The sequence below is a fragment of the Trichosurus vulpecula genome, chromosome 4 (genome assembly GCF_011100635.1).
Source record: "Trichosurus vulpecula isolate mTriVul1 chromosome 4, mTriVul1.pri, whole genome shotgun sequence".
NCBI classification, from domain to species: Eukaryota; Metazoa; Chordata; class Mammalia; order Diprotodontia; family Phalangeridae; genus Trichosurus; species Trichosurus vulpecula.
In genome coordinates this window covers 246,894,990-246,908,938 of record NC_050576.1, presented here as the reverse complement: position 1 = coordinate 246,908,938, position 13,949 = coordinate 246,894,990, and the positions used below count along the sequence as shown (strand labels likewise).

General features: G+C 36.2%; 1 protein-coding gene across 1 annotated transcript in view; it reads right to left on the bottom strand.

The window, feature by feature from the left end:
• ECT2 (epithelial cell transforming 2) overlaps positions 1-13,949 on the bottom strand; it is a 53,849-nt gene that overhangs the window by 13,730 nt on the left and 26,170 nt on the right. Inside the window, exons 12-19 of the mRNA XM_036755881.1 lie at positions 12,342-12,461; positions 6,803-6,871; positions 5,775-5,885; positions 4,216-4,312; positions 3,048-3,129; positions 1,560-1,638; positions 1,277-1,396; positions 53-191 (exon numbers count right to left, since the gene is read on the bottom strand). Of these exons, the coding sequence (XP_036611776.1) occupies positions 53-191; positions 1,277-1,396; positions 1,560-1,638; positions 3,048-3,129; positions 4,216-4,312; positions 5,775-5,885; positions 6,803-6,871; positions 12,342-12,461 (817 nt within the window). The remainder of the gene's footprint in view (positions 1-52; positions 192-1,276; positions 1,397-1,559; positions 1,639-3,047; positions 3,130-4,215; positions 4,313-5,774; positions 5,886-6,802; positions 6,872-12,341; positions 12,462-13,949) is intronic.

Genomic DNA, 13,949 nt, shown 5'->3' with positions numbered 1-13,949 from the left:
TATACAAACTATTTGTATGAATTAACCACTGCAGATTGCCAAATACACAGACCTTCAGTCTCTTTTATATCTAGCACCTTCTTAATCTGAGAAAGAGGCATTAGATGAATGTGTTTAAGGGCTGCTGGGGGTCTGGTATGGCCATGAGGACTCTTGAATGTGCCAATAACCTTGTGCCGTTTCCTTGCTATCTGTTTAAGAAAAAAAAATGAATAAGCAGATGAATAAGCAAAATCTTAAGATTTCTTCATTTCCACCAATAAGCTTAGAAAAATTAAAACCCCAAACAAGTTCATTTAATCAAATAAGTACTGTATTCTATTAAACACAATGATTCTCATATCACAGATGTGGGTAAAACATATTCTCCAAAAGTCATATGAATTGTGAATTTGTATCATTGGACTAGTCAAAGTGTAATAATATTATAAATATATTGATGTTTACATGAGGAAACAATAGACCATGAGATGAGTAGAAAGAAGGGAAAAGGAATTTGCCAGGATGAGTGACTTTAAAAAAAAGAAGAAGATGGACATCTAAACTGGTATAATTGGAAAGGAATTGGTGCTATGCATTAAAAAGAGATGAAGAAAGAAAGGAGTAGAAAGACCTTCCCTCAGCCTGTATCAGGCTGCTCTGTGAACCAACCTAGGGGACAGCTTAGCTTAATTAGCTCTAGCATAAACAACAGAAGCGCAGAAGGATGGAGAAATAATCCAAAACCTAAGCCCAGATGACCTCAAGGTAAAAGAGAAGACACGTCAAAGAGACCGAGTGTACTTTAAGCCAAGTCAAGCTGAGTATGGAGAAGCCTATAGTTTAAGCTGTTTTTTACCAAGGGATCAAGAGACTGCAGGGAGCACACAACAATGAAACATTGCTGCCAACACAAATTCTTGTCTTCTTTCTCAACAAAATACAAACATATCAGAGAATTCCACCCTGTCTCTATGGTCAATACCTTCTGATCTCTTACTTCTATTGTTGTCTTGAAATAAGCCTTATCTGTAATGATTAAGTTCAAGAAAGCAGCTGAAATGTTGCTTAAGAAAACCTCCATCCTTTATCAGTCTCCTAAACTGTATCCTGCTTGAGGGAAGGCATCCTAAACATTTATTCTTCCGAGGGTCAATTCATCAGTGGGTCACGATCCCTAAGATAAGACAACTTGACTTGAGATAAGAAAGCCGCCTCTAACTTCACAATTGAAAGCCTGATCTCAAGCATTCACTGCAGCCCCAGCCAATAACATTACTATGATGCTGCCACATACCTCCAGGCAGTCATTGAAGAGAAAGAGAGTTACTTGTTCTCCTCGGTCACAGGGATGTTCACCCAAAGATATGGTTTCAACTCTCTGCACCAAACTTCGGTGAGAGGACAAAAGGTTAGCCTACATGAAATGAAGATATAAATATGAGATCACTTGCTGTTTGCTCATACAAAATTTTAAAACACTTGATAAAAGTTTGTATAGACAGATATGACAGATTTCAATTACAACTGAAAAGTAAAACATTTTAAGAGACAGATAGTTACTAAATAAGAACACTTACTGGGCATCCATCTACTTCATAGACGACATCAAAAATTTGCTTTTGGGCTTCTGTTTTCCTCTTATCCTCATTAATATGTCTGCAAACATAAAATTATAGATAAAAAGGAATTCTGACTCCCATAGCAACAGTCTACATAAAAAAAAGAGGTAAAAACTTATGTCACTTTACAACAGAAAAAGCATCTGCAAAGATGTCCAAACTGGAAAATTTACAATGATCCACAGGTAACATGGTAACTTACCTTACAAAGAATTCCTTAGGTGAATCTTTCAAGAAGTCAATTGTCACCCAATCCATGTCATCACAAACAGGCCCATTCAGGGACACTACAGGTTAAGTTTCATGAGCTATAGACTCATGCATAATATGACTTCTGAAGGGCAACATATTCCAAAGCTTATAAGACCCTATAACTTTGAGATTCCCTAAAATTAGTCTGCTCGAAGCAGTCCATCTATATAAATTTCAAGGGATACTGAGTAGTATTAAGGTTCCCTTTAGGCAATTTTGCAATTCATACTAAAGTTCATTTTTTTAAAAATTGTTATTAAAATATGTATGACATGAACATGCTAATTACAAGCCCAGTCATATAGATATGCCTAATATCAGCAACCATTTATCTTTCCAACCTTATAAATTAATTGTTTAAAATGCCTAAGGATTGGTAAATGAGGGTTTTCTCATTATCTCCACACTCCAAACAGAGGTGTGTCCTTTCAACACTTTTTATCTGTTACCAATTCAATCACCCCATTATGACAAACACAAATGATTAAAGAACAATAGCCTGGGTACCATAAAATTCTACCAAATTTGTTGTAGATTGTCACACATCTGTTGGACTTCAAATTCACCTATGACAGCGAAGGAGAAAAATCTCTAGTAATTCGTTAAGGATTCCTCGATTTTTCACCTTCCATAGGTTCCATCAATAGCAAAAATTTCAATTTCCAGATGTCCCTCAAAACTTAAGTTTCCTTAAAAATTAATTGGAAAACAATAAGAAAAATGAGTCAAGAAGGAAAAGATTTTTGTACCATTTATACCTTTTTCTTGTTTCAGGATGGATAAGTTAAGTCACTTTGGTGCATCTGAGCTCAAAAGCAAATTCTGCATGGGAGTGTGTGTGTGTGTGTGTGTATATACACACACACACACACACACACACACACACACACACACACACACATATATATACACATATGGATGAGGAAGTCTACATTTCGAAATTTATTTGCATGAAACCAAAATGTTTTTAGGAGTGAGCTGACAATCTGTGATTGTATAGTAAATATATTCTGGAATCATTTATCATTTTTACCAAGTTAACTCTATTAGAAAATGGGTGAAATTGTGCTGTGCCACAAATACACTAGTTATTATTACACTCATTAATTACACTCTCATTAATTAATTCACTTAAATTTTCTATCAATGTCATTTTAAACCTTAAGCAAAACCCCAAAATTAAAATGAACTTACGTCATTACTTCCTTTAATGATCCAATAGCTCTCTCTAGTGTATTCTTGTCAGGATTATCATCTGCCGTATGTTTCTTAAGATCTTTAATAAAAGAGTTGTTTTACTACAATGAAAGATCTTCATGAACGTAGAGCCAAGAAAACAATATACCTAATGACTACAACAATGTAAATGGAAAGAACCACAAAAAACCCCAAAAAGGGAATGCTGAGAAATTACAAACAAGCATGGCTCCTAAGAAGTTATAATTAGACACTACCACCCCATCCCGCTGCAGAGGTAGGAAGCCTACAAATGGACCAAGACACATATTTTCAGTTTCTCCACTGTATTGATTTATTATAGATCTTCCCCCTTTCCTTTCTTTTACTAAAATGAAAATACAAATATGTTTATGATGCAGAAGACTATTTGAGATGATATGACATTATATAAAAATCTAGGCTAGAGTAGGGAAAGGAAAAGGGGGAAAAGGAAAAGAGAAAACGTTCCTTCCTTCAATAAGACCAATATGACTCACATTAAGACTAGAAATCTAGCATTTATCAAATAATTATGTAAATGTGACCCAGGAATATTTTTTCTTTAATAAAAGACAGTATACTTATATACCAGATATAAAAATGTATTTCTTTTTTGGTAACTCTAAATTTAGTATGCATATTTTAAATGTATTCAATCCTCAGTGTGCCAATTTCCTGACTGCTTAGGTTCTTATACTTGTCCCTCTTCCAAAACACTGAAAGAAGAAACTGAAAGAAGAAATAAGTTTCTACTTGGGGGTGTGTGTGTGTGTGTGTGTGTGTGTGTGTGTGTGTCTGACACACACAAGCGCACGTGTATATATACAGACAGACAGACAGACACAGACACAGACACACACACACATCCTGAGATTACTTCTGTGGCTCCACCCTCAAAAGTCCTGAAAGATCTCAAAAGCAGATTTCATGGCCCAAAACGTCTCTGCATTATGGATATTTCTCTCCCCAAAACATTCATTAATTTATTCTTTCTCTCTCAACTAAAGAGTATTATAAATAGCCTAACCACTGCTAAGTAAGGATACTTAAAAGGTAGGACTAAATCTAAGAATATATTGGCAGTTTTTCTTTTGCTTGAAAATTCCATTCCCTAAAATATAATGAAACTATATCATAAAAGTACCATTTAGAAGTAATGCAACACTAGGTAACCGCTGTACAGGTCGAATGAGAAGTTCAGCAAGGCTCTGACGCCCACATTCCGGTTTAGCTTGGTTTATCTAGAAATAAACAACATTTTTGCATAATTATTATAAAACAGAAAATAGACATTTCAGTCAGCTAATGAGCATGTATTAAACCTACTGTGTGTCAGGCACAGGGGACACAAGGAAAGGCAAAAGACTATCTGTCATTGATAGACGTAGAGAAGACAACAAAAGCAAACAAATATGTATGAACAAACTATGCACAGGATAACACAGAAATAATTAACAGAGAGAAGGTACTAGAATTAAGAAAGACTGGGAAAGGCTTCCTGTAGAAGGTGGTGTTTTAGCTGGGCCTTCAAGGAAGCCAGGGAAGCATGGAAGGAGAGCATTCCAAGCATGGAGGAATCCAGAGAACATGGCTGGATCTATGAGACTGAGTGTCTTATTCATGGAAACACAAGGAAACCTGTGCCAGAAGAAGGGCAAAAAAGGCCAATATTCGAGAGGCATGACAATGATGAAATCAAGAAGCCCTAGCAACAGACTGAACATGGGGCATGAGAGACGGCGAGGGGCTGAAGATGACACCTGACAGCAAGCCTAGGAGACTGAGAGGGAAATAATAGGGAAGTTTGAAAGAAGGGAGGGTTTGGGGGGAAAGCTATTAAGTTCAGCTTTGGACATTCAACACAAGTTAAATACAACAACCCAAGATTCACCTAAGTAGGCTTGATGATGCCAAAAAGTCCTAAAATTATATCCTCTACTGTCAGAAGTGGCATTCCAATAGGCTAGGAGTTAATACTGCAAAGAAGGAATCGGTTTAATAATTTCCTATGGAGCCAAGGTCTTAAGTCTATTCAATGTCATAATATAAGCTTTCAGAATTTTTAAAATCACCATGAAAAATCTTACATCTTCATATGATATCAGAGAATCAGGTGAATAGATATTTCTGACTAAAGGAATTTCAACTTGAGGATCTCAGACAGTTGGGAGAAAGCACAGAGATTACTTAACCTGATATCTCACTGACTGCAGACATCCCCGACAAATGATCAGCTCTCCCTCTGGCACAATTTTTACTTTTCTCCCTTTACTGGCCCAGGTGAGCCACAGATGAGTCAACCCCACCCACCTCCTCGAGAGAGGTATTTTTACTACCCTTTACAAATGACCCACTCACAGTGATCCAGCTTCTAGACCTTTAATTTCCTTAGTAGAGTGAGCCTCCAGTGAGGACAACTCCTCTGCCACCCGTCCTTCACCTCTCCCTTCAGGTCATACAACTGGAATGTGTCTAAAGCTGCCTTTGAGTCAGCACTCCGTTTACTACACTAGAGCTGCCTTTCCCCCAGCTCCTTCCTCTTCCCCCCAAACCTGCCCACTGCAGATTGTTAAAAACATGTGCATAACTAGGCAATTCTTAATAGAGCTATGCTTGATTCTTGCTAGCAATATGTTTTTCACGGAAGTCTTTCAAAATGATATACAGTAGATTCACAAGATTTTTTTTTTAATACCACTTTACCTTTAGGAAAGCATGAAATCTCGGCTTCTGTTTTTCACACTTAACAATTGTTTCTTTACTCATTTCAAAGAAGTTTACAAAAGGAGGGTAAATTTTCACCAAGTCTTTTGACTGCAAGGGAAAAAAAGCCAACATAATGAATGTTTTCATTATTTTCTCTACACACTACACACTATAAAATTACTTATCAATTTCAAGGAATCAAAAAAATTCCAACCTCACAAATATTACTACTAAATTAAGTGATGCCAACATTTGCACATTAGCTAACTTTTAATATTTGTGGTTTATTTGTTCATTTTTCAAGAGGGGTTGCATTGCGACTCAGTTTGAAACACAATCAAAACATAAGAAAATGCAAAGTAACTGAGTGTTTGACTGAACAAAGGCAAAGGTCTGCATGGAATACAAACACAGAACTTCTGAAAGGTGGAAAAAGTTGCAGGAAGAACCAAAATTCAATAAATTCTTTGCTATATATAAGAAAGATCTCTGCCAAAAATTGCTGATATGAAACCTCAGGGTTATTTTGATTCACATTTCTCTTATTATTACTGATTTAGAATGGATAGTGAGAGAGCAAAGTAGATAATAAACTGAAAAAATATATAAGTATCTGGAAAGCATTCAGATTAATGGTAGCTTATACACTTCAATGGTACCAAATCATCGTGCTCCAATAAAGTACAACCATTGATGTTCATAACGATGACCTTCAACAAGAAAAAGAATTATGCTCAGTGTTCTCCAAAAAGTCTTAGTGTAGCTGTAAGCTATTAAAGCTTGTATTAAAGCTTATAAGCCTTAATAGCTTACAACTACACTAAGACTTTTTGGGACACCCAGTATAAGAAAGCATAAAAGTGCATAATCTTACAAGGAATTTTAAAGAAAGATTTTAGTCAATTAGCATTAATTTTCAATACTTTGGTAAGCTTCTATAACATGGAAAATTAACTTAAGTGGAACACAGTGTCAGACAATATATTACTCTAAGTGGGAAAAGTATTCTTTCAGTAAGCACTCACGTATTTCAGAAAGATGTCACCGATACTTTTGCTTTCATCCCAATTGATAATGAGGTCTTCAAGATCCTCCTGAAATACAAAATAGAGCAGAAGATTAGTGCTAACCATCTTCCATGCTTACCTCTACATACACATTTGATAGAACCACTGATCTAGACATGGAAGGAACTGAGAGACCTTCTTGTCCAGAGGTTCTTGGCCTTTTTTCTGTCACAGAACCCTTGGGCAGTGTCTGATGAAGCCTTTAGACCCCTTCTCGGAAGAATATTTTTAAATTCATAAAATAAAATACATGGAATTACAAAGGAAACCAATTATATTGCAATACAAGTTGTTAATAACTTAAAAGACAAAATTACAGACACCAGGTTAAGAATTTTCGTGATCTAGACCAGCTCCCTCGATTCTGCAGATGAAGAAACTGAGACCCAGGCAATCTCAGTGGCCTGCCCCAGCCCACATAAGCAGTGAGTGCCAGGCAGAATCAGAACTTAGGTATTCTAACTTTAAACAGTGCTCTTTCCACTACACTGCACTGCCTCCCTTAGAAAATTACTATAGATTTGGTCAGAACCTGTGATTTTTTTTTTTGGAGGTGTAAAGTGGGTAAGGGGAACTCTTGCCATAGAAGTTCCTTCACCTGGTATAATTCTACAAGTAACTTGGAGTCCCTAACTACCACCCCACAATAACTCTTAAAATTATACATTAAATTTAACCTTTTCAGAGCTAGTAATAGTCTTCTGTTTGTTCTCAAAATGAAATTAGATCTATGAACTGAACAACGATGTCCTCTTAAATGAGGAAACACTAGGTTGTCAAATCATCAAGTCTGAAAGTGTGTCCCCCTAAACACAATTTGATATCAGGAAGGTATAGCCAAGATGGTGGAGTAAAGGCAGGAACTCACCTGAGCTCTCCCCCAACCCCCTCCAAATACCTTTAAATAATGACTCTAAACAAATTATAGAGTAGCAGAACCCACAAAAGGACAGAGTGACATAATTTTCCAGCCCAAGACAACATCGAAGATTGGCAGGAAAGGTCTGCTACACCAGGATGAAAAAAGGGGCACGGTTCAGTGCAGGCTGGGCCAGCACAGACAGGGCCACAGCAAACCAGGAACAGGCCTCGAAGAAAAAAATCAGTGGGAGTAGTGGCAGTTCCCAGACCTCTCAGACCACAAATGGTAAGGGAATCAATAGATCACGAGACTGACAGGGGTCCCTTTGCTGGCCCCACGGGCAGGACTCTGTTGCATTGCCCATACTTGGATCTGGGTCAGAGTCCTGGGTCTTAGTCCCAGTGTGAGGAAGAGAACTAGAACAGCAGAGCTTGGGGCCACAGTGGAACAGGGACCCTAGTCACAGTTCCAGGATTGAAAAGAGTTCTTGGGGTCGCTCACAAACCAGTGCACAGTATAGGAGAGTAGTGAACATAGCTTTCCCTAGATCATACCACCTTGGAAGAGCCAAAAACTTACAGGTCCCCAGAATTACTTCTGAAAACAGCCGTACAAAAAACCTGAAGTTTGGGATAGTGCCCCCTCCCCTTGGAAGCACTAACTTCAGCACTACCCTCACTTCAGCAGAGTTAAAAGTCAAGAAATAAGCTGGAAAATGAACAGGAAAAAAATTCTTACCAAAGAAAGTTACTATGGTGACAAGGAACATCAAAACACACACTCAACGAAGTCAAACTGCCTGCACCCAAAGCCTCAAAGGAAAATATGAAATGGTCACAGGCCATGGAAGGGGTCAAAAAGAATTTTAAAAATCAAGTAAGAGAGGTAGAGGAAAAACTGGGAAGAGAAATGAGAGTGATGCAAGAAAATCATGAAAAAAGAGTCAACAGGTTGGTAAAGGAGGCAAAAAAAAATACTATATAAAAAAAAAAACACCTTAACAGACTAGCAGATTGAAGCAGACATTCTAATTTTTCTATATAATATGACTAATATGAAAATATGTTTAATAGGAATGTATATCAGATTGCATACCATCTTGAGGAAGGGGGAGGGGGAGAAAATTTTAAACTTATGGAAGTGAATGTTGATAACTAAAAAGAAATTAACTTATTATATGAAAAAAAAAAAACAGAATAGGCCAAATGGCAAAAGCGGCACAAAAATCCAATGAAGAGAAAATGCCTTGAAATGCAGAATTGGCCAAATGGTACAAAAGCTAACTAAAGAAAATGGTACAAAAGCTAACTAAAGAAAATAACTCCTTAAAAGTTAGTATTGGGCAAGTGGAAGCTAATGACTTTGAGACATCAGGATACAATCAAACAAAATCAAAAGAATGAAAAAACTATAAGAAAATGTGAAATATCTCACCGAAAAAACAAGTGACCTAGAATATAGATCCGAGAAAGATAATTTAAGAATTGTTGGACTACCTGAAAGTCACGATCAAAAAAAGAGCCTAGACATCATCTTTCGAGAAATTATCAAGGAAATTATTTCAAGAAATTATCAAGGAAAACTGCCCTGATATTCTAGAACCAGAGGGTAAAATAGAAATTGAATGAATCCACGGATCACCTCCTAAAAGAGATCCTAAAATGAAAACTCCCAGGAATATTGTAGCCAAATTCCAGACCTCCCAAGAGCAAGGAGAAAATACCGAAAGCAACCAAAAAGAAACAATTCAAGTATCGTGGAGCCACAGTCAGGATAACACAAGATTTAGCAGCTTCTACATTAAAGGTTCAGAGGGCTTGGAATATGATATTCTGGAGGGCAAAACAGCTAGGATTACAATCAAGAATTACTTACCCAGCAAAACTGAGTATAACACTTGGCGGGGAGGATGTGGGGGGTGGATGGGTGGGAATGGATATTAAATGAAAAAGAGGACTTTTCAAGCATTCCTGATGAAAAGACCAGAGCTAAATAGAAAATATGACTTTCAAATACAAGATGCAAAAGCATAAAAAGATAAATAGGAAAGAAATCATAAGGGATTCAGTAAGGTTAAACTGTTTATATTCTTACATGGAAAAATGACATTTATAACTCCTAAAAACTTTTTTATCATTAGGGCAACTAGGAGTATATATAGACAGAAAGCAAATGTGTGAGTTGAATGTGATGGCATGATTATCTAAAACAATAAAACTAAAGTATGGTAAAGAGAGAGGTAGAATGGGATAAATTATCTGACATCAAAGAGGTCTGAAAGAGATTTTACAGTGAAAGAGAGAATAGGGGAAGTGGGGAGGGGATCACATGAACCTTACTCTCATTGGAATTGGCTCAAAGAGGCAATAATAAATACATTCAGTTGGGTATAGAACTCTATCTTGCCATATAGGAAAGTAGGAAGGGAAGAGTAGGGGGGAAGTACTGATAGAAGGGAGGGCAGTTTCAGGGAGGGAAAAGTCAGAAGCAAAACACTTTTGAGAATGGACAGGGTAGAAGAAGAGAGAGTAGGATAAGTGGGGAAAATAGGATGAAGGAAAATACATAGCTGGTAATCATTACTGTGAACAAAATTTTTACAGTGAGTTTTGCTGATAAAGACTTCATTTCTCAAACAGAAAACTGGGTCAAAATTATAGAAATAAGAACATGATTCTCAATTGATAAATGGTCAAAGAATATGAGCAGGCAGTTTTCAGACAAAGTAATCAAAGCTATCTTAGTCATATAAAAAAAAGCTCTAAATCACTATCAATGAGAGAAATGCAAATTAAAATAATTCTGAGCTACTACCTCACACCTGTCAGATTGGCTAATATGACAGAAAAGGAAAATGACAAACGTTAGAAGGGATGTGGGAAAATTAAAACACTAATGTACTATTGGTGGAGTTGTGAATTGATCCAACTTTTCTGGAGAGCAATTTGGAACTATGCCCATAGAGCTATAAAACCACACATACCCTTTGACCAAGCCTTTGACCAAGGCCTGTATCGCAAGGAGATAAAAAACAAAAATAAAGAGGACCTATGTGTACAAGAATATTTATAGCCACTCTTTTGGTGGTGGCAAAGAATTGGAAATTGAGGAGATGTCCATCAACTGGGGAATGGCTGAACAAGTTGTCATATATGATGGTGCTGGAATACTACTGTGCTTTAAGAAATGATGAGGAGGATGCTCTCAGAAAAACATGGAAAAACTTACATGAACTGATGCAAAATGAAATGAGCGGAATCAGGAGAACACTGTACATGGTAACAGCAACATTGTATGATGATCTACTATGAATAACTTAGCTTTTCTCAGCAACACAATGATATCAGACAATCCTGTAGGACTAAGAGGAAAGGTGCTGTCCATCTCCAAAGAAAGAACTGGTAGAGCCTAAATGCTGGTCAAAGATACTTTTTCTTTCCTTTCTTTCTTTTTCTTAGGTTTTTTTGGTTTTTTCTTTAGGTTTTTTATGACTTACATGGAAATGTGTTTTGCATGACTACACACAAATAACCTATGTCAAATTGCTTGCCTTCTCGAATGAGGGGGTAAGAGGAGGGAGACAGAAAATTTGGAACTCAAAATTTGAAAAACAGAATGTTAAAATAGTGTTTACATGTAATTGGGAAAAAAATAAAATACTAAGTAAGATTTTAAAATATGTACTGCTGATATTTTATAATGAGGAAATTAAATTTCTTAAAAAATTTTGCACTTCAGAGTGTTTTCCCAATTATTCCACATTATAAGGTCTTATGATTTTAAGGAGCATTGCTTTGGGGGAAAATGCTGGCAAACTTTTAAATCTTCACTAAAGGAACAACGAAAAAGAAATAATTCTAATAACATCAAGAGTTCTAGTCTAATATACAAAGCTGTTTGAGCTGTAGAAGAAACTAATAATGGCCTCTGGGGAGGTTATAGGTACTTGACTAGAAATAATGTCATGAAAGAAAAAGAAAAAGAATTATTTTTTCTTGGATTGTGTACAAATTTATTTGTTTAAATAGAGGGAAATTAGATGGTAGAGAGGCAGCTTGGTGATTCCATGGATACAGCACTAGGCCTCGAGTTAGGAAGATCTGAATTAAAATCTAGCCTCAGACACTCACTAGCTGTTATAACCCTGGGCAAGTCACTTAACTTCTGTTTGCCTTAATCCACTAGAGAAGGAAATGGTAAGCCACCCCAGCATATTTGCCAAGAGAACCCCATACAGGATCAAAAAGAGTCAGATACAACTAGATGACTGAACAACAACAAACAAGTAATCCCTTCTAATGTAAAACTTCAGCAAAATAAATATGCCGGAAAAAGTCCCACAACAGAAGTAAAAAAAAAAAAAAAAAGTAGCAGACACTACTAATACCTTCAATCATCATTATTTAGGTTATTAATATAAAAAAAGTAACAGGTCCATGTAACAGGTGTGCAGCTCCAGGAACACTAAAAGTTCAATCAAAGGGAAAAGAAAGAAGTGGAAGAATTTTTAGGAATAAAATGTTACTTACTCCAACTAAAGCACCAAAAGGAAACAGTTGAACACATCTATAATCCTTTTAAAGGCCTTTAAAAAAAAAAGATTAAATACACTATCTGTTCTGTAAAAAAGTTTACCTTTATTTTAGTGTGTACATCAAAGATATCAGGAATGCTACCAAAGATGGCCTTTATCTCTTCCGGTGCAAGGATGGGTCCTCCACGCTGTCCTTCCTCTTCTAATGGAACTTGAAATAACTAAAGAGAGAAAGCAAAGGGAAATTTATAGCTTTAAGAGCTAAGAAAAATAATAATTTATGTGTAAGACAAGTGGGAGTAAGAAGACAAAAGATGATACTCCATTCCAACTTCCCCAAAATTAAAATCAAGAATTCTTTTTCTTTTTCCTTCATATTTTCAAATAGATCTATACTCTTTATCAGATACATATTTTAGCTCAATGGTATATCAGATTTTGTTGAGAGTTAATCACATGGTTACAGCATTAAAAAGGTATCATAATCATATAATAATTTTTTATTTTACATTCAGGTTGTTAGCTGAGTGTGCATACTTATTCTAAAGAAAAGAGTACATCCCCCAAAAGAAAAAAGGAATCAAAGTTCAGACAATTGGAAACACTTCAAAAACATGTTTAATGCATTGGTCAGTTTTGCTGAACTGGTTTGTTTCCCTTTCCTTTGACTTTTTAATTCTTTAAGGGATGGCTTTCTGGGAGGAAGGGCTATATTGAGAAATAAAGGTTATGCAAAGCAAAAGGTTATCAATGAAAATATAAATAACAACTTCCAGACATCTACTTCTGAAATATTTAATATTCATAATTGTCTGATTTTTTTTAATATTCTTGCCTTTCTGACAGTTTTTTGTTTAGTGAAAACTTATTCAAAGCATTAAAAGAAAGTTTGAGTTCAAAGTTAATTAATGACTCAGTATAATTTTCTGCTGATATGCTAACTGTAACAAAAATAACTTCTGGTTCATCTAACAGTCTAGCTAGTCAACCCCCCTAGTACAACTACAATGGAGACTCATAAAGACAGCCCAGAGGCACTATGAAAACCTAAAGTACACTGGGAAGCAAAAATTTTATGTTAAAAATCCCCCTGAAAATATGTAATCCACGCAAGTATATGATTCTACCCGAATATTGGATTAACTAGATCATGCCATTCCTGAACCACAAGGAACAAAAATTTATTCTCATACATAGATCTACACAGATAGATAGCAATAGAATTAGGTTCCTCAATGAAGGTCTAAAACTAAAATTAATGATACCAGTTGAAATACAAAAAAAAATTTCTCATACAATGAAACTAGAAAGGAAGAAGACCATCATCATGGTTTGGGCTTTACATATGTTATTTTATTTGATCCTCATATTTAATCTTTGAAGCAACATTGATAAGGAATATGAGCCTTAGAGAGGTTATGTGATTGCCCAGAGTCACACAGCTGGTAAGTGGTTGGGGTCCGAATTTGAATTGAGGTCTTCCTGACTCTGGGCAGACAGATATTGAAGTGGATAGAATGATGGGTCTAGAGTCAGAAAAACCAATCTTCCTGAGTTCAAATCTGGCCTCAGACACTTACTAGCTGTATGACCCTGGGCAAGTCACTTACCCTTGTTTGCCTCAGTTCCTCCTCTGTAATAAAATGAGCTGGAGAAGAAAATGGCAAACCACTCCAGTATCTTTGCCAAGAAAATCTCAAATGGGGGGG